Raw genomic sequence first — 22032 nt, forward strand, 5'->3', positions numbered from 1 at the left:
GGTTGCTTTAATAATCGAATTTTTGATGAAAACAATCATTACAAAAATATAGTAAAAACAAGGAAAAATTCATAAGGTTTCTACAGACAGCATATGATTGTCATGACGCATTTCCACCAATTTGAAAGTGAGAGAATTTTTTTCATGAAATCTTATAATACAGGATTCGATTATAGATAAGGAAATTATTTATCTTCGTTTATTGTATAAAAGATAGGTTTTCTAATTAGTAATTTTATACTGAATGAATTTTATTAATTTAGTGCATACCACAAAATTAATTTAGTAAATACCACAATAAATAATAAATCGAACTGTTCTAAGATCACTACAAAACAAGTTTATTACATTTGAGTTTATAAAGAAAATTACTTTGATGCTGCCTTCAATAATAAAACTAATTTTGAAATATTTTATTCAGGTTTCATATGGAAAAATGATATTCACTCAATTATAAAACCATAATATAATTATATATGGAAAAGTTGTAAATATGCCTAGGATCCATTAATGTAAATTCATATATTTTTAAATTACTATTCCAATTTCTGTTGGTCTCCATATGGAACACTATTCTGGGTATTTTCATCTATATACACACACACATACACACGTATATATATATATATATATATATATATATATATATATAATTTACACATAGGATAAAATATGAAATATACGATAGTTTATTTTCAATCATTATCTCATGTACAATTTAAATGAAAAAAATGATATAAAATTGAAAATATTTTTAAAAGCTTTTGATCAGGACATTTTGATCAGCCCTCTAAAATCCTAACATTGTTATTATTGCACCTAACTGATAAATAGAATGAGTAATAATACTTTAAATACTGTTATCAGCTGGCATCGACTCTAAAGAGCCTTTGCTTTATATCGATTTTATAGAAAATATACTATATTATGAAACTTATTTAAATATTAAATTATATTAAAACAAATACCAATAAAATTAAATATGACACAAAATTGTTTTAGAGTATTTTAATATCATCAATATTTTGGTGCATCTCGGAATATTCATTGTTTAATTGTCTCATGTGTTATAGAAACCTTGAAAATATATAAATATAAATAAAATTGTAACTAAATAATCAATATTTCCATAGGAGCATATACAGTACACATGGAATAAATAATAATACCTAATTAGATACTCGTCATATACCTAAAAAGCAGTAAATTTGACTGCCGACAACAATTTGTATATTAAGTTACAAGTACAATATACATATATTAATACGAAATTCACTGTGGGCTTGTCGCTATATCTTATTAAGTTTAAAATTCTATGTCTCCAAAAGGGAAGGTAGTGACCCGGGAGTAATGTACTACACAACAATTTCATAGAATTTCACATTTAACATATATAAAACGTAATGTGATAAAATTTACGACTCATTTTTGTTTAAAAAACACAGATGCTTGGAACAGGAAAATTATGCGTATCATCATCCGGCAAAAGAAAGGGCGCAACAATGAAAAGGTAACTTGGCAAAAACTCAATGTAATTGTTGTTACCAATAAAACATAATTTTTATTAATTCAATATAAGTTAAATAAAATAGTAGCACTTTAATTTGGAAAACAAATTAATATCTATCACTCTTAAAAAAAGAGTGGTACAGCAGATATAAATTTAATTAAATATATTAAATTTCTTATCACTTATATTTTTTTAAAAGATAATTTTGCACTAAATCACACAAAATTTGTATAATTTCTTCTATCACTGTAAGATTATGCAAAACAAAATATATGAATTCTTTTATAATCTCTTAAAATTATTTACAATTAAATTTGCTTTTCTATAGTTATAGGATTATGTAATATATGCCGCCCCTTTGTTTTGCCAGGAGACAAATCATAGCCAAATACTTCCTTAAAAATGGTTGTAATTGTCTTAAATGAAGTGATTTCAATCTGGGAAAAGTTCCAGTTAATTTTTTCAATTAGTTCAAAATCGAAATCAGCAAATAATCATTAAGCTTTATAGTGCAGATGCTTATTTATTATGATAATGCACTAGTCGATGATAGCGCGCTGTAGTGATATATTTTAAGACAATTATTATATCAATAATATACCAAATAATAATAATAATACACAATTGTACCACCTTACTGAATATAACACACAGAGAAAAACGTGTTAAGCCACCTCAATGCCATGTCACAGAAATCTAATTTCATATAACAGCACAAAATCTTGTAGAGAAACAAATCAAAATATTTTGTGCAATTATAATGCATTGCATTGTAACAGAAGCATAAAAACTAAAGAAGTGATCTTATACTAACCAGTTGCTTAAGATTAAAATATAAACTTTGCTATATATACAAATATATTAATATTCTTTATATTTGCCGACAGAAATTATGAAAATAACACACGTCAAACATATTTTCTTGTACTCAATTAAAACAAATTTTGTGCTCATAACTAAAGATTTTTCTGGAGTTGCGGTCCATTAGCTCATAGAAATAAATTATTGACAGCAATTTTGTTCAATTATATGTCAAAAAAATTATGTTTCTATCTAATCATTATTGAATGTTAATGTAAATGGTTTAATTTTTTAATGCATGAATATTTCCAATAAAACATATTTTTGAATGTGAAGATAGTTTATGGCATATAAATTGAACCATTATTCCTATGGACAATATTTGAAAATATTAAAATAATTTTAATGCTTATTATACTGAAAACTATTTAGAACATTACTGGGCAACAGAATATACTTTTGAAAAACATTTGTTTATAACAAAATTATAAAGAATAAAAACGTGTATGATTTCAGACATGAAAGTTACAATTTCTAACTTCTGGATTTGTTCACAGAACAATAATTTGATAAAGTTCCAACATTAAAATTACTTCACAAAACTTCCTCACAACTAATATTTTTTATAATTCATCAGATCCTTTTTTAAATTAACTTCAAAAAGCCGATGTTTGATACTGCAATATAATCACATACTTCTATATCTGTAGATTCCTCCTTTTTTAAAAAGAAAAAAAAATAATAATGATAAATTAATAATAAACAAACAGCTTATTTCTTCAGTCCATTTCCGAGGATAGTGCTCTTAGTTATTTTGCTTCCGACGCTGTTTTGACCAATATGAATACTAGAACAGAAAGTAATCTTTGTTACTAGAAATAATCCTGGTTACTAGAAATAAATATGACTATTAATTATGAAATTTATAAATATGTTGTAAATCTTATACAAATCGATACTTATTAAAATAATTCTTTTTATGGTTACATGCTTGTTCTAAAAGTTAACAGATAGCTGAAAATTATAATTAACTAGTTAAAAGTTGCATTGTGCCTTAAGGCAAGTTGCAAAAACTTTCCGATACGTTTAATAATTGACTTTAACAACCGAAATTGAAATTTAGATATTTAGATAACATTTTCAACTGCTTATTTCAAAAATCAAGTTTTCGCTTTTAATTAAATTTAAACATTGCGATTTCCAATTAAATTGATTAATAATATCTGTAATTATATTAAATATAGTGCACAGACACGTGTGCTTCTATGTCCTAACATTGTAGCTTCTTATTCCAAAATTGATTAAACTAAAATGTGGATGAAAAGTTTAACACTTTCGTCGCCCAAAACTGAGAAACGATAGTCCTCATCGAGATACATCGAAAGGCTTTTAAATTTTTGAAACCGGTTCAGGCGTTTTTGAGCAAATGTCGATAAAGGTCTAATTTTAACAAACGTCAAAAAAACGCGATTAATTTTTGCAAACTTTGACGAATTTTCAATATTCAAAGACTTGTAACGCCGTAATATTTTAGTATGACCGTAATATCTAGAAGACCATGATATCTCTATCAACAAAAAAAATTCATAAAAATTGTTGAAAAACATTTTTTCGACAGTTAATTACAAGAAATTGCGCCAGCGAATCTTTACCAGAAACTAATCAGCACAATTTCCAACCAATATCTTTGGAAGATTTTTCAAAAAATCGATTCAGAATTGCGGTTTAAAACGAAAAACTTTGCACTGTTCTGCTATTTACAAAGAAATGGCTTGGCTGATGGTTGTGCAAAACTGACAAACAACAGTCCTCATCAAAATACATCAAATGGCTTTTAAATTTTTGAAATCGATCCAGCCGAAATCTGTTCACATACACACACACATACTTTTTCCAAATTCGGTCTCATTCGATTCAGAATGGCTTGAAACGTCGAGAAAACATAAAATTAGCGAAATGGATTTTATTATGAAAATTCACTTTCAGGAAGTTAAAAATAGCACAAAAATGTACATATGTAAAATAAAAAACCTGTTGAATAAAATAAACTTACCCATCATTGTCTCCTCCAGCGGGTGGTGAGTTGATTCCTGCTCCTGAAGCAGTTACTGATGCCGCAGTAGAACTTAATTCCTTTTTAGGCGTTATGTTGTCAATGCCCATTTCACTTAACATTTGCAGAGCAGTAAGAGCGGCTTGATCGTGTGATGCTTCTGTAGACACTCCAGCACCATGACAAACTTGAGGAGGGCTTGTACTTAAAGATACCAGTGACAAAAATTCGACATGATTTCCCTAGAAAAGTAATAAGCAGTTTATTAAGTAGAAATACATAATTGCAAATATTGCTCTGTTTTCGTGATACATTGTACCTCTAATACAGCTGAGTAAAATAACAATTTAATACAAATTAAATAAATTAAAAAAATAATACGTATCTTAAATTAATATAAATACCAAAGTTGCAAAAACTTCCAGATATGTGTAAATAATGACTTAATCTATAATAATTAACATTTATCTACTTTGATAAAAGTAACAACAAAACTGTTTATTTCAGCATTTTTGGATTGTACTACAAACCAATCAATGCGATTTTTAGTTCAAATCTTTCAAACAAACTTATACTATTAATAATTGGATTAGGTGCACAAACACGATCATGTGCCAAATCAATATACTTTCCGTAGAACTATAGCATATTAGGCAATCCACAGATTCTCAACGCGGGGCGTATGCACCCACAGGAGGGCAATTTGTAAATTAAGTCAGCCAAGTTCAAAATTGACTCAAAACGACTAAGTTTTTCACTCTGGGTAATTTGAATAAAATGATAGATATTGCTGAAACGTTTAACAAAAAATGTTTATTAGATTTATTTTAACAAAAAATAATTCTGATTATCTTCAAATTTAGCATATGTGGATTTAGTGCTGTTAATGATATATTGATGAATTACCTGTATGCGGCATCTAGCCAAAAGTAAATTCTTATTTATTAAGTCGTTTTATTACATGTATCAAGATGTTCATGCAACTTGTCTTAAGACAAAATTCCTTACAACTTATACATGTGCCTTAGATAGAATAAGTCCATAAATACATTATTTATTAATTCAAAAATAACAATCCAAAATTGCTTTGGATGCTTTGGACTGCTTTAGAGGCTTAAAAAAATCGCTTATATTGGGGAATTTTTAGGAAATAAACATTTTTCTCAATTTTTTTTAATTAAAATATATGTCATAATATGCCGGGTACAAGCATTTTGCCGATGCGCCAGTGCCAGTGTTATTTGGCGGGAAAGATGCAGAAAGATTTCCATCCGAAACAAAAAAATCAAAATAAATATATATTTTCAACTGTATAGATTCTAGTTGAACCTAAAAAAATCTAGAAAAAAATGAGAAATTCACCAATTTTTCGCAACTTGAAAAAAAAAATCATGTTTTTTCATACAAAATTTCATTTTAGATTGTTATGATTTTTTTTTTTAATTTTTTTAGGTTCAACTAGAATAGAATTTAATCCTGAATACAATGAATTGTCTCAATTCGATAGGACGCTTGGTTTTTTTCCCATCTTTCCCGCCAATTAGGAAGAATCGAAAAAATTAAAAACCGAGAAATCGCGTATTGTTTTCGTTCAGCGTATTGTTTTCGCTCATATACATACCTGACTATTGCTCACTATTTCTTCTGTAATTCCGAAAATAATTTGAATTTGATTTTGAAATATTAGCGATATATTCTCGGCTAGTTTTCAAAGACACTTTTGCAAAAATAAATCGATTTTTTTTAAGCCTCTAAAGCAGGTTCCTCCCTTAATAAAAGGAACATTGCATAATGTTGAAAAGGTTAAAAAGGAAATTAATAGATATGATTTATATATAATGAATCCCCTATACTTATACATAAATAATCAAGTTAATCAATAACATATCAGTTATATTACTTACAAAACATTGTCAACAAGTTCTTGTCAAAACATCTGAGGGTTAAAAATCGGCTCACACATACATACATACATACTTTATCCAAATTTGGTCTCATTCGATTCAGAACTACTTGAAACATTGAGGAAACATACAATTAGCAATTAGCGACTTCTCCTTCAGAAATTTAATAATGTACATCATATTATTATAAATAATATACAATATGTCATAATAAATGATATTCCAGATAAATCTTTAATATTGTATCTACAAACCTTTGGAAAGTCTGAAAACTGAACTTGAAAACCAAGTAATTGAGCTAAATAGAGTAGTTGATCTTTAGGCCTGAGAACAGACTGGGCCATGCCTCCAGACAAATGCTGTTCTCCAGAGAATTTTTGTCCGTTGTGCCCAGCTTTTGCCAAAGCATCAGCTGTAGGTGAATTACCAGCATTTAAAAACTCTTTGGCAATTGTAGCAGTAGTTTGAATGTTAACTCCTACAAATTTTAAGGTTATGATAAAAGATACTTGTCAAATTAAGTATAATTTTGTGTGAATGTTAAATCTCAAGTTACCTGTTTTCTGCGCACTTGCAAAGTTCTGTGTATTCTGATCCTGCATAAGCAAGAGTCCTGGTACCAATTGTCTTCCTGCTGAGCCACCTGTTGACTGCCCAGTTTGCTGATTATTACTATGATGTTGTTGATTATGACTGGCACCACCAGTGCCAGGTGGAGTCACCACATCTAAATTTTCACGGAAAGTAACTTTGCGAGGCTTTTCTGGAGGCACTGGGTTGTCTTCAGCATTGGTTTTTATAGATGATTTAACTGGAGTCACCAATCCCATCAAAGACAAGAGGTCTAAAAGAAAAAAAAAAACCTATTGCATTAATAAACATCATAAGCTGATTAGCTTAAAACTCTAGTGTCAAATTAAAAAATTGTAAGAAGATTGTTTAGGAAAAAATGACAAACATATATAGACTGTTTTTTCCGCCTAGTACTATTTTGGTTGTTTAATTATTATTCAAATTATTTTTATAATTACAGCCCATAATGCAATTTTTATTATTTTATTTTTACTTTATTTCCAATATCATATGTTAAAAAGTATGACTATTTCGATATCAAAACTAGGTAATATTAAAATAAACAATATAATGTAGCACACGTTTTGTTAATTATATGAATGCATAAATCTTTATGTAGTTTCTTACTTTCCGCAGCTACTCTCTTAGCATGTTTCTTGTTTGGACCCGTTCCCGTGGCCTTATGACCTCCTGCAGATACCTCCATCACAAACTCTCTTTTCCTTGAAGCACCCCTTTCTTCCACCAAAGTATAAACTGGTTCTTTTTCTTTCTTGGCTTGCTGGATTTGAATAAGCCTTGAAATAGGATTTACCTCCTCGCTAAATTCAGGTTCGGCAGATTTTTCTTTTATCAGATTTCTTGACTTTTTCTTGGTAGCAGATGGTTTGCGTTTAATTCTAGTAACGCAACTAGCAGGTGCTCCACAGGTCTGTTTAGTATATATCGGTCCAAGTTTGTGTAGTTCCTCAAGCATTTTTTCTGCAGCACGCTTCTTTGATACCTGATAATTAAAATTTTGTTTTTTAGAAAAATAAAAAAAATATTTTACGAAAATAAATAAAAATTGTTAGAGTTAAAATAGATACCAATGTTTCTTATTTAATTTGGAAGGAAGTTATTAAATTATAAAACATTATTATATACATTCCCAAAATATATTTATACAAAAGATTAAAACCTTTTTTCCGTTGCCTTCTCCTTCAGTTTGCAAATCACCTACTTTACAAATTGTGACAAAAACTTTCATATGTGGTGGACCCTTTTCACTGGATACTGCGAAGTGTACAGCTAAACTTCTCTTCAAAGCGATCTCATGAACAAGAGATATAGGTGATTTTAATTCAGAATTTGGATCATCCTCCATTGGAACAGTTACTATAATAAAAGTTAAAGTTGAAAATGTTATACAAAATATATTAGTTGAACTATAATAAAAAATAATTAAATTTGCAGAAACATACTTTTATACAAACAATCATTTAAATTTGAATATGATGATTGATGCGCATTGTGCAAATGCACAAACCATAAAAAATTATTAGAATTTATAAAGCTTATAATATATATCTTAATAGACTCTATATGTTACATTGCAAAAGAGTAACTTTAGTTTTACAGCGTGAAGAAATAGGACCACATTTTTTACTAAAGGATTCCATGCTCATATAAGTTCTAATCACCATCCTTAATATAGACTCATGATTTGAATTGACTATGAAAAAAAAAAAGCTATTCCCGGCAAACCCAATATTGATAGAAGTTATCAATATTAAAATTAAGTTGACAATTTAGCATTTCAATTCTTTAGATAAATTTTTATTTGTTTAAATTTAAAATATACCATTATCGCCTTGCACAGCAGGACATGTTCCATCTGGCATGGGAAGATTCTTCAATTCCTCAAGAGCTTTAGAAGCAGCATCGTGCCGGGCAGCTTGGGGCGTGTTGCCAGCTCCTACAAATTCTCTGGAGCCCACTTTTAAAATCACACTGCAGACTTCTCCTGGACCCACATGTCCATATGATGAGTGTTGCTTCCAATATCTCTGCCATTTATTGTATAAATAATTAATTAGATACAACACATAAATAAATCCATATACATATACGTTCATGATAATAAATTTATGATATAAAATCATTATTAGAGCTTCCAATAGAGACAGTTTTTTAAATTAAACATAATTAAAAAAATGGATAACAAAATAATAAATAAAAAATAATGTATACTATATTTATATTATAATTCCGGCATACCCTGTTCTCTGCTCCATGGTAGTTTCTCATTAGATTTCCCCTCCGATCATACTGATGAAATCTATTCTGTTGTTGTTGATACGTATTTCCTGGTCTATGTTGTTGATTATGAGTATGATGGTGATGGTGAAAATTGTTAAAACCGCCTGCGCCATTCAACTGTGCGGCTTGTGGTGGCGCCATTTGCACAAAGTGAGGCGGTTGCACTTGACCCTAATTGAAATAAAATATAGTTGCTTACTTATTTATCTTACATAAAATTTAAAAATGTAAGAAAAATGTACATATTACAAAAACTGAAACTTTGATATAGCTTTGATAGCATGAAAATACTTCTTTGAAAATTTTGGTATATTTTGTAGATATAATTTGGACATAAAAACATCCAAAAAATATTTATCAGCAGAGAAAATAAAAATAATTTAAAGCATTATATTTTCTGCACTACCAAACTTTTACTTGAATAAATGTGTGGGCAATATCTAGTCATTCGTCAAATGCACCTACAATAATCAATAATATGCAAAAGTCCAATGTATAAAGAGTTACGAAAATAATTATAAGATTTGTAATTTGTAGATATTCTAATAAAATTTGATTGGTTAAAGTGAGAACACTTAAAAATAAAACATATAAGACAATTCAACCCAGGCACAATAGAATAATTTGAAATAGATATTGATTATTATTAGAATTAGAGTTACAAGCCAATCTAGTTAACACTAGAAAGACGGACGAATTGAATATACCTACATTGCCTGAAAACAGTCAAAATGACTGCGTCGCGAAAAAAATAAATAATGCGTTTAGAAATTTGTTTAAAATTAATTTTTATTATTTCATGTACTATTTACATTTATACAAATCATCTATAAGTGCTAAAAATAAAAAAATAGTTCATCTGAAAAAGAAGTTCATTATTTTTACAATTCATGCAAATATAATTTAAGATGTTTTTATGAATACATTTTTCGCAAAAATTTTTGTTGCAACTTTGACACGTATTATTAGTTTTATTATTATTACAAAGTCTTATTTAGCAAAATTTTCTTTTATTTCTATTGGTATTTGCATGATGTCTGTGGGTCATCATTTTCCTTTGATTTTTTTTGTGTTGATGTCGTGTAGTCCGCGGAAAGCTGTTCTGCCAATTCAAACAAAAACTGTTCTCTAAGGATTTGTTTTCTTTGGATTTTTATTCCTGTCGCTTCCTTGTAAAGAATCCAGGCATTTATCGCAGCCAAATCCAAAATATTGAAAAATATTTGCAGAGGTCATCTACTGGATTGGAACTGGATTTCACGGTATATTTTCTTTACCTTTGATCTGCCATGTCTTCTTTGCTGACCATAAATAAGTTAATTTCAATTTTTTTGCCTCATAGGCCCCACGAGCATATAAAATTCCAATAAATGCACGTATTTCCGGTAACGATGTTGTCCAATCGTACTCCGAAATTCGACTGCCCTCTTCTTCTGTGCACTGTTTTATGTGTTTGATAATATAATTATCTATTATCAACGAAAATGCACTGACAAGATCACCTGTAATAATATTCTCTTTTGCATAGCTTGTTGGCCCTTTCACACCCTTGAAGACACAATTAGATGATGACCTTCCTGGAGTACCACCTTCGGCAATTTTTGTCCATACAGTACCATCGACAGCTGTTTCCGTTTCTTGAATTCTTTCATCAGTTTCTGAGCCACTTAGCACCCTCCTGCATACACTGATGGCACTTTCATTTTCATCAATAGTGATCACCTTCATCGCTACCCTCAGAATCAGATGATTCACGTGGAATATAATCCAATTCATCTTCAGATGATTGTGCCCAATTTTCTGCATTTTATTCTATGTCGGAACACTCTTCACTTATGTGTGTTAGCTTTTGCAACAATTCACTTCTCTTCGACATTTTATTTATAAGTTCTAAAAAATCAACTAAACAACGCGTTATACTGAAAGTTACTATGTGAAAAAGACCGGTCTAATGTCAATACTTACCATAATTCGGTTATTTCTATGTAACAGATGCATTATGGCTCATTCGAGATAAATTATCGCGAGATAACGATTTGCAATACAATAACAAAGCCGTTTGTTTATGTAAAATTTCTAGAGCAGTCAAAATGACTGTTTTCCGTCCATGCAGGCATAACATGTAAGAATATTGAAAATAAAAGTGAGATAAGGCAAATAATACGATTTATCTACGCATTTAGATGTTGTATAAAAAGTCACGAAATTTCACGAAGCTGCGACTTCAAATACATAGTTATTTTTATGTTTGAAAATGGAAAACAGTCAAAATGACTGCGTCCGTCTTTCTAGTGTTAACAATGTGATCTGAGAATTAAAATATCTGCCATAATTAGTGATGATAAATATTATATTCTTTCTATATGAACGTCAACAAAAAATAAACTAGTTGGTATCGGTATTTTGCCTTGAGGCAAGTTACATAAACTTCCGATATATGTAAATAATCAACTTAATCAATAAAAAATACATTAATTTATGAGTGATTAAAAGTCTTTTGAGTGGATTTATTGCACACAATTGAAAATGAACAAACACGTTACCTAGGAGTATTTTCTAAAAACAAATTTACAAAAATCAATAATTTGTATAATTGAACCAGTTTCGTAGGACTTGAATGATTTAGTATGTTCATTAAGACCAAGTACTCTATCGTTATACTAAGTAAATTGTCTAATTTTAATTTTCACAAACGTCAAAAAAAGTACTCGTTTTCTCGAACTTTGATGAATTTTTAAAATTTAACTACTGTCGTAAGGCCGTAATATTTCAGTAAGTTCTATAAGGCCATGATATATATCGCCAAAAAAAGTTCGATAAAAATCGGCTTAATTTTTTTTTTTACAACAGTTATTTGCAAGAAAACGGCTAGGTAGATTTTCACCTAATACAAAGAAACGACTGGGCAGATCGTCGCACAAAACTGACAAACGATAATCCTCATCGAGATACATCCAATGGTTTTTAAATTTCTGAAATCGTTTCAGGCGATTTTGAGCAAACGTCAATCAAATGTCTAATTTTGAGAAATGCTAAAAAAACGATGCTAATTTTTGCAAACTTTGACAAATTTTTAAAATTGAACGAGTTGTCGTAGGGCCGTAATATTTTAGTATGATCTATAAGACTATGGTATCTACCGTCAAAACAAAATCATAAAAATCGTCGAAATTTTTTTTTTAACACTTTATTACAAGAAAACGGCCCGGCCGATCTTTACCAAAAACTGATCAGCACGATTCCCAACAAATATCTTTCGAGCTGTCTTTTTCGAGTTTCATCAAATAACATTTAAATTTTTGAAATCGGTTCAGCCGTTTTTAGGTCAACAATAGGCTCACATACACACACATACTTTTTCCAAGTCGGGACTCACACAATTCAAAATGACTTGAAACGAGAAAACTAAATTAGCAAATCGGATTTTCAAGCGAGAACGACTCGACTCTACATCTAGTTTCTTACTCACTTGTTGCGTCTGTTGCGGTTGAGAGGCGTTTGTGGCGTTTGACATGTCCATCATAGGTTGCAGGTAATAAACGGCTGGTTCTCCGCGTTTCATGGCGAGCGCGTTCAATTCGACGGTCGGTGTTATGTTGCCGCCGCCTCCTAATCTACCACTGGTTCCAGACTTATCGGAGGAACCTCTTAAACCGCCTAATAATATAATTTAGCGAATAAGATTGAATGAAATAATTGAATTATGTATTATATGTATGTCTTCTCCTCACCTCGTGTAGTTTTGGGTGGTGGATGTTTGTACTGCGTAGACTGAAGAGCTTCTGCTGCAGCAGAATGCTGTGCCTTCTTAATCGACGCTCCTTCGGAAACGTACTCTTCATCGCCTAACTTCAGCATAACAGTGAATCGCTTCTTGTGTGCGGGTCCCTGTTCGCTCGTCAGTCTGTACTGATGTTGTATCTGTATTGAATTCAAAGATATCACTTACATCCTTCTTAAGCCTAATTAACTTAACTAACCCAATAGAGAAACATTTAATTTTCACTCGATCGATATTTTATAGCGTGTGTTATGTCAGTACCTTGTTGTATCTTGCCAGCTCGTTGACTAGACACATGGGGGTCTTCTCTTTAGTGTTGGCCAAGGTAGACGCAGAGTGCGCGCTGCTGCCGTTTGTAGTGTTTTCAGGGCGAACAGTAGACGTGACGTTCGCCACTTCGACGACCGGGTCGTTCGTGCCAGTGGCGGACGTGGCTCCTGAGGTGATACCAGTAGCGTCGGACACAGTCTGCTGCTTCAACGTCATGCTGACGCCGCCGCCCTGTGCGGAGACCACGGGAGTGGGGCCGGCGCTCATGGACACCAGAACGCCTGGGACACAAAAACGCGACAGCGCGATATGGCGTATGTTAGACAATGAAACATATCACGGCACAAGCTCAGAAATACATAAAAACGTAGCATATATAATCAAAGCATCGTAAAATTTTTGTGTCATAATGATTACAATGAAATAAAAATAATTTTTCAATCAACAAAATAATCTTTGGTGAAAAAAAATGCCTAAAATTATGTGAACTCATAGTATCCATGTGAGAGCTAAGAAATCTTTGAATTATTCATAGACAATACATCAGCATCCATAAGATTGATCGAAGTTAAAATTTGCTCTTCAGAACATAAAATTATAGTAAACGATATTATAAAAAAGTAATTTGAAATAAAAAATAATACAAAAATGTAAAGATAAATATAATTACTAATTATATGATGCAAAAGATACTGCTACCAAGATTTTTATAAATTATTCCATGAATAAAGCAAAGTTTTCAAAAGAAAAGGAAGGAAACCAACACCAATTATGAATTCTGATCAAAATATGATGAAAAAAATAAAATAGTACTACATCAGCTAAAAAAAAGACTACAATAAGAAGAAACTTTAGTACATCAATACAATGAACTCAAGTGACTTCAATCTATTTTGCTCACGTTTTTAAAACTACCAAAAACGTAGATGAAAAATTTTAGAGAAAGCACAAATGTGAAGATATATTTAAATAATGAATATGCAAAATATAAAAGAAATTAACTCTTTGCCATGAATACACAATAAAATAAAATAAAAAATAGAAAGTAGTGTAATGAAATAAAAGTGTTGAGATTTATCAAAAGTATAATAAAGTGTAAGTGAAGTAATTTTTATGACCAGTGGATATGTAGGCAAGGAAAGCTTTAAGAGATTTTTAAAAGAGTAGTATATATATATATATATATGCGTGTCTATGTGTATCTGCATACTATAATAATTCCACAATAACCAATTAAATACAGCAGAAGAATTCACTTTATCATTTTCGTACATTTCACATTTCGCATTTCACATACGACAACAGAATTAGGGAGCCCTTAATAATAGAAAGAAACCCATGATTCAGTAAGTTAAAATAGATTTTTCTAGTGCAATGCTTCCCAATTCAATTTTGGTCAGTCCCGCTTCCTCTATATTGGAATCATGCTGTTAAATTACTTTAAATTATATTATTAATAAATGGTTAAAAACATGTATATATAAACCATGTTATTGGGTTATATCAAGTATAAAAATATGAGTATGATGCATTTAGACGGGACGTAATGTTCGCATTGGGAAACACGTTTCTAGAATGTTTGTACCTTCCAGACAACCGTTTGGCCCAAACATTTCATACAAGTCTTCAGCTGTGAACACTGTCTGTTCTAGTTTTCTAGCATGGGCTGTCCCAATACAGTTCGACACTAACAGGACGAGCGCGAGTGCGAATACCTTAGCAGTTGAAAGTTGTTGAAAAAAAATACACCATTTTTCCCATTTCCCTTTTGTTTTACTTATGTAGTCTGAGTAGAAAGGAAAAAAAACAAAGAAATAAAATCAACTTAAAATGATCAAGTTATGTCTCGTAGCACACATAGATATTTAGAATTTATTCACAAGCTTCCAATGATAAAATCACCTTTACAGAAAGAGTGGAGGTGGGGAAGTTTGAATTAGATTATCTTTCAGTATGGAGATTGGTAGCAACCAGGGAACTTCACAGAAAATGATGTTCTATGAGTAATATTGCAATGTAAATAAATAAACTAAAATATAGTCTAATCGTTCTGTTTGGTAAAGATGAATTTATCATTTCGATTCATGGAACTGTCAAAGTAATATTTGTATGCGCAGAGACAATATAAGTAAAAAACAAAGAGTGTACAGTTGCTAATTATAGTAGCAAATAAAAATTGGAAACCAAAAATGTATGTGATTTGTTATCTTTAAAAAAACCTTTGTATATTTTTTTCATAAAGTGTAACATGTAAACCATGGTCGTTCAATTTTAGAAGATTTAAGTTAAAGTACAAATGAATATCAAAGCAAAGTAATTTTAGTATTAAATTTTTATGCTATACCAATAATATTTATGGTATAGAAGTGCTTTAAAACCCCGAATTTATTCTTCCACATAATGTATGCAAAAAAAAAATAGATTTTGGTAATTTTTGAAACAAATAGGGGGATTGATCAGAAAAAATATATAATAATTTTGATCAAAACAGATAAAAATCTGTAAATAAATATTGTGGTAACCGTAAACATAAGAAGTTCAAGGTCCTTTGATCATAAGATTGCATATCAATATTTGCCGCACATTATATATATATATATATATATATATATATATATATATATATATACACTTATAGACATCATCTCTGTTCAGTCTGACCATAAAACAATAATAATTAGGTTTAGATATAAAGTTAATCTCTTGAATATGAATTTGAAAAATAAATAGTGTTTAAAATTTTCTAATACATAGATAAAAAATCAAAAGGAAAAAAGTGGTAACAAAGCTGTAAGTACATGAATTTTATCTCAACATTTTGGAAGTTGGATAGAAAAAATAACACATGCAATAAGCCTTTTACTGATATATGCATTCCACAGATTTGCATGTGATATTTATAGCATATTTCGCAAATTTTAGTGCCACAACCATAATTGATAATCTACAAAAAAAATTGTAATATAGTACTATGACAAATTTGAACAGTAAAATCATTAATTAAACAAATAGCCTTTCTAGTTATAACCTCTAAAAAAAATTTTTTTTTTAATTACGTAAAAATAAAACAAATACCTAATATCACACAATATAGGAACTGTACTTAATATTAGTTTTAACACAGGGTATTTGTTGGCATTTTTATTACAATCTCCACAATTACATAGAAAATTACTGAAAAATAATGCATAAATTGTATCTTAAGATCAATGCTTTCTTACGACTTGGGTACTAATAACTTCCCTAAAAATAGCAATAATTTAAAAAAAAAACGAAAATCCCGGAAAACTACAAAATTCAGAACATGGAACTTGGATATTAGAAAAATGATAATTTAAACTTGATAAATTGTATTTGGGGATAGCTTGAAACTTAAGTAAATGAAGCATAAATAGAATGTTGACATGTTATTTCCAAATACAAGCTGTCAAATTTGAATTGTCAACTTTCTTGTATTTAGGTATTGTTCTAATTATATATTTTATGTGATGATAAAAAAAAAACAAGTTAATAAAATTTCTTTGAATAAAAACATACTCAGATTTGAAACAAGTGTTAGAGAGCTCAAAACACTCACAAGTAGCAACAAATACTACTTGATATGGAAATGATAAAGGAAAAATAAAGAAAGAGTAATATGCAGTGGAAAAAGAAATAGTCATTACATACCTGTAGGTTGTGCACTGGGTTGGGGCACAGCATGAAGAACTGTACGTTGTTGCAATTGTTGCTGAACCGAGTGCTGATGCAATGACATGTGCTGATTGTGTGTCATACGTCCATTTGAATTAACACTACAAAATTTAAAAAAAAAACATCAAGTTAAATTTAAGAAATGATTTTAAAACACATTTATTATGAATGGCAGATCAATATCATTTATATATACACAGGTAACCTCGCACAACACGGTACTTCTATAATACGGATTTGCTCTAACACGATTTAAGAATTGAGGAAAGTGTTAATAAAATAAGAAATATAGTAAAACCTATAAAAAGCAAACTTTATTTAATCTAAAATTAGTAAAATCGCAGTACAATAGCTCAATAAATGTGATGAAACTAGTGCAAAAGATAACTAATTTGATATATATTATTAAGGCGCGTACGTTCTATCAAAAACAAAAATCTAGGATTATCCGAACAATATATTGAATAATTCTTAAGCAATTCCTTAAATAAAATGAGCATAAAAGTTTAACAAAGATTACTTTACATGTGTTAAATATATAAATATTATATTGCTAAAAGCAAGTAATCGCAAATATAATTTTTTTTGCAAAACATCATGTACGGATTTGGAGGTAGTATAGAAAACTGCTCAGAGGATGAAGATATCTTGATATGACAGAAAAATCATATAATTCAAGTAAAAACTACTTAGAAAAGTACTTCTTAAAAAATTGAATAAATATAACAATATTTATTAAGAAAGCATGATATGTAGCATGTTTTTTTTGAATTTCTGGAACGTAACGTAACCCTTCTTTTTGTACTAGTTCTTTGTCCCTTATAACACGGATTCGCATAACATGCTAGTTTTCTCAAACGTAATTACTGTGTTGTATGGGGGTTAACTGTACATATATGTACAGTTAACTGCATATATATATATATATATATATATATATATACTCCCACTAGATAATAACTAATTACTAAATTTAGATTTATATGCATAAATCATAAGAGATCAATTATATAAACAAAAATTAATAGCATCTTCAATTAATAATTACCGGTTCTGATCTCTATGTGAGTTATGTTGCTGATGCTGATGCTGATGAGCAGAAGCAACAGGATGTGCCATGGAAATACCCCCATGAATAGGGTGTCCCCCATGATGATGACTCCCATGTGAATGCATATTTGGATGCATCATAATGGTAAGGTTACACAAGAAATCAGGACCTACAATAGTAGTAACAGATAAAGATTACATAATAGATATTAAACAGAGAATGCTAAGGATTTTATTAAAAATATGAGCTAAAAACACTGAAATCTTTCTAAGACGTGCTACTGAAATGCTAATATGTAGCAATATATTAATTAATATAAATAGTCGACATTCATAATCAGTTTCAACAGGCAACTTTTATAAAACATCTCTTTTTAGAAATAGATTAAATTAAATATCCTTATTCTGACTGGAAATTTGTTGGGTGTAAAATGATTTGAGATAATACTCCACAAGTAAGTGTAAACAAGGAATGCAGATACAGATCACCAAACATATACTAATTTTTCTGTATAAATTATAAGCTTGTTTATAAATAAATGTCACACTGATGTGTAAATTGCTATAATTAAAAATGATTTAACTAAAAACAATGTCAAGATTTACAAGTTCATTCTGTTAAATTATCTCAGTCTATATTATTAAATATTATTTAACCACTGTTCTGTCTGCAATAAAATAAAGTTTTGTTGAATAATTATGCAACATAAAACATGAAATAAACAATAATAGAAGAAATAATTGAAGCATATTAAAAGCAAGACCTAAATATGTTGCATTTGTAGTGCAGCTTATAGATTATGATAAAAATAACAATAAAATTGACAATAACAAGGTGACAGATAATTGTGTGTCAAATTTGTAGAGACAAAAAAAGACAACCTAATTTTTGAAAATACACATATGCATATTATCAATCACCAATTAGCATATGCAAAATGCAGTGATATAATAAAATTCGTTATTAGGGCTATTGTCGTCATAGGGATATATAAATCTCGGCCACTCCTAAGGGAACGAAATCCTTTTGCGTTTGACAGTTATAATTTTAACATGAAATACAACAACGAGCACATTAAATAATTGCGCACGAGTCTATCGACATTGTGAATTATTTATTCGTCAATTATTTTACGGCCAACTATGATAGAATTGAACAATTTCCATTAAGTTCCGCGCACTTGTTCCATCAAGAACTAACCTCTTTTGGAGTACCTATTTCACTTCAAAAACGTTCGTCGAGCAATTTAACACCTTTTTGTAATGAAATAGGCTTGAATGTTTTGTTTAATGTTAATAATCGTAATTCGTCGCACTACGAAACACTTCAAATACGTTGGCGAACAATAAAGAAAATATCGAAAGGGTTACTAAATTTCGGCCATATTAGTTTTCGTATAATGGATCGTCCATGATACGCGCACTACTGCCACAAGGCGACGCTGTCGGATCGACGCTCGTTCGGCTCGTTCGCCGGTGGCACGGGGCACGGTGTCGCCGAGAGCGTGGAGAGCGGTTCGTCGACGACTGCGCAAAACGCACGCCGAGACCGTTTGCCCGTTTGCCGTTTAGTTAACTTCCCGTAGGGCAAGTTATAGTAATCGCAAAAAAATCGAAAATGAAAATTTTTATATATCTTTACGTTTCAGAGGTTTCTGAATATTTTGGCATACCTTAGAAAAAATGGATGTATGTGTGTGTGTGTGCGTGTATGTATATGTGTGCGGATACAAATTTTCGTCGACGATTTCGGGAACAACGATCAACCGATTTGAATAATTCAAAAAACATTCGATTCGTATTGATAAGGAGACGTGCTGATTAGTTTTTGGCGAAGGCAGGTCTAGCCGTTCCGAAGATACGGGGCAAAAAGTGCCGAAAACGGTAACTCAGTTTTTAAGAGAACGGAGCGTCCGATTTTGATAATTCAAAAAACATTTTACTTGTATTGACAAGGTGAAGAACCGATCAAATTTTCATAAAGGCAGGTCTAGCGGTTTCGGAGATCTAATGAAAAAAGTAAAAAAAAAATGCCATTTGGCGGTCAAAAATAATCATTAGACATATGCACATCAAATTATCAGATATTTTAACAATAAGTATAAATTTAGTTTACATTCCTATGGGTTCCGTACCAATGTTTACGCGTTAGACGGCAACGCGGCGCTTACGCGCTTTGATATTTCGTCTTTATGCAGTAAGGGTAGTACGATTGCTTTGAAAAAAAGTTTAGATCTTGCAAAATATGTCGAAATAAAGAAAACATTTTTTTCAAAAAAAAAAAGTTAAAAAAAATTTTTTTTTTTTTTTTAAAAAGTTAAAATTTTTTTTTTTTTTTTAATTTTTTTTTTCAAAAAAAGTAATTTTTTATCCAATTTATAGTTTCTCACAAATCTTATTCTTTCGAAGTAAAATTTTTTCAAAAATGTTAATCGTAAATAATAATTTTTGGTACGGGAAGTTCCAGCAATTTGCCTTAAGGCACGATGCCTTAATTGCCTTAAGACAGAATTCCACTTGCAGCTAGTTAAGCCACAGATCTCGATACTTTAGCCGAAACGAAGTATTTTAGACGGTTCGAATTCGGTTCACGTTCACGTCCACTACCCTACGTCTGCGTAACGTCATCGTCCATCTGCATTATATAAGTTAGTTAAGTTACACGGTTACAGATCCTCGTCTACCGTCGAGTAAAAGTGGGCGGACAATCCTGAGCCGTTTCCCCTTTTTTGCTTCTTTATTTTATATGCCGTTTCAGAAATCACATTTTGACAATTTTTAAGATGAAAATAGAGTCACTTATTCGGGTTTTCTCCAAATAACCGTTAACTGTTTTTACATGGAATTATATAGAGATGTACATTATTTTTTTAATTTGTATATATTAAGTATTCTATAGATTGTACATTTGAAAGACTTAATGGTGCATGACATCGTGCCTTAAGGAAAATTGCAGGTACTTCTCGTACCGAAAATTATTTTTTTCAAAAAGCTTTAAAATGACTTTGAACTCTGAAAAATTTAGATTTTTGGGGAATTAAAAAAATGACTTTTTCGAAAATTATTCTTATTTAATATTATTAAAAATGTTTGAAAAGTAACGGACTTTTTGTAAAGTAATCGGGCTGCGTAGCTGTTTTAGAGATAAAATATCGCGCCGCATCGCAGTCTAGCGAATAAATATTAGTACGGAACCCATAGAAATGTGAATAAAATATGTACTTATTATTAAAATCTCTATAAAATATCTGATAATTTGCTGTGCATATATCTAATAATCATCTTTGACATCCAATTTTTTAACTTCCCGTAGGGTAATTAACTTCCCGTAGGGTAAGTTATAGTAATCGCAAAAAAATCAAAAATGAAAATTTTTATATATGGTCTTCATTTCGTCAATGCAAATAAAATATTTTTTGAATTATTCAAGTCGAACGCTCCGTTATCTCAAAAACTGAATTACCATTTTTGGCACTTTTTGCCCCGTATCTTCCAAACCACTGGATCTTTCTTTGACAAGAACATGCCAAGAACTAATCAGCACGTTTCCCCGTCAATACGAATCAAATATTTTATGAATCATTCAAATAGGTTAATTCGTGTTCACGAAATCGACGACGAAATTTGTATTCGAACACACACACACACACACACATATATTATATATAAATATATATATATACATATTCATCAATTCTTTCCTAAGGTATGCCAAAATGTTCAGAAACCTTTAAAACGTAAAGATATATAAAAATTTTAATTTTTAATTTTTTTGCGGTACTATAACTTTTTCTGCGGGAAGTTAATAAACATTTTTCAACTGTTTTTACAATTTGTAATTGAAATTATATGAAAAAGTACGTTAAATTTATATAAAAATATAATAATTATATTATTATATAAAATATAATAACAAATTATATGATAATATATTGGAACTTGCCAACACACTTCAGTACATTTTTTTAAAGGAGGGCTCTCAAAGTCGCCAGATTTAAAAAAATTTAAATTCATAGTTCAAAAGTCTTAGTTTTTGAAAACTCTGAGCAGTTGTAGTTGTAGTTTTTTTACTTATTTTAAATATTATTCACGGTTA

General features: G+C 30.1%; 1 protein-coding gene across 3 annotated transcripts; it reads right to left on the bottom strand.

Annotated features, from left to right (window-relative positions):
- Positions 1-3042: 3042 nt before the first annotated feature.
- Positions 3043-19362, bottom strand: LOC113377053 (double-stranded RNA-binding protein Staufen homolog 1-like). 3 transcript variants are annotated; one of them, XM_026617230.1, is made up of 15 exons: positions 19138-19362; positions 17935-18106; positions 16863-16987; positions 14779-14979; positions 13185-13474; positions 12874-13063; positions 12612-12787; positions 9101-9313; positions 8685-8889; positions 8022-8218; positions 7469-7844; positions 6825-7112; positions 6523-6746; positions 4365-4606; positions 3043-3158 (listed from the first exon to the last, which is right to left on the bottom strand). In XM_026617230.1, the coding sequence occupies exons 2-15, from the start codon at positions 18075-18077 to the stop codon at positions 3083-3085; spliced, it is 2946 nt and encodes a 981-aa protein (XP_026473015.1). In that variant the 5' UTR covers positions 18078-18106; positions 19138-19362; the 3' UTR covers positions 3043-3082. The 3 variants fall into 3 exon arrangements, with proteins under 3 accessions (XP_026473015.1, XP_026473014.1, XP_026473016.1); XM_026617229.1 differs by having other exon boundaries at positions 12612-12799; positions 19138-19360; XM_026617231.1 differs by lacking the exon at positions 14779-14979 and having other exon boundaries at positions 12612-12799; positions 19138-19355.
- Between the last annotated feature and the right edge of the window lie 2670 nt (positions 19363-22032).

The sequence above is a fragment of the Ctenocephalides felis genome, unplaced genomic scaffold (genome assembly GCF_003426905.1).
Source record: "Ctenocephalides felis isolate EL2017-DRISC unplaced genomic scaffold, ASM342690v1 CF-g0.4_SCAFFOLD_01886, whole genome shotgun sequence".
In the NCBI taxonomy this organism is placed as follows: domain Eukaryota; kingdom Metazoa; phylum Arthropoda; class Insecta; order Siphonaptera; family Pulicidae; genus Ctenocephalides; species Ctenocephalides felis.

What these genes read in the sequence shown, in the direction of transcription:
- LOC113377053 (XM_026617229.1), bottom strand. Translation starts at nt 18,077, where the DNA reads ATGATGCATCCAAATATGCATTCACATGGGAGTCATCATCATGGGGGA. An exon ending in TCACATAGAGATCAGAACCG is followed by an intron (nt 16,988 to 17,934) that starts GTAATTATTAAT and finishes TAAATTTTGTAG; the next exon opens with TGTTAATTCAAATGGACGTA. An exon ending in AGCTGGCAAGATACAACAAG is followed by an intron (nt 13,064 to 13,184) that starts GTACTGACATAA and finishes AATTCAATACAG; the next exon opens with ATACAACATCAGTACAGACT.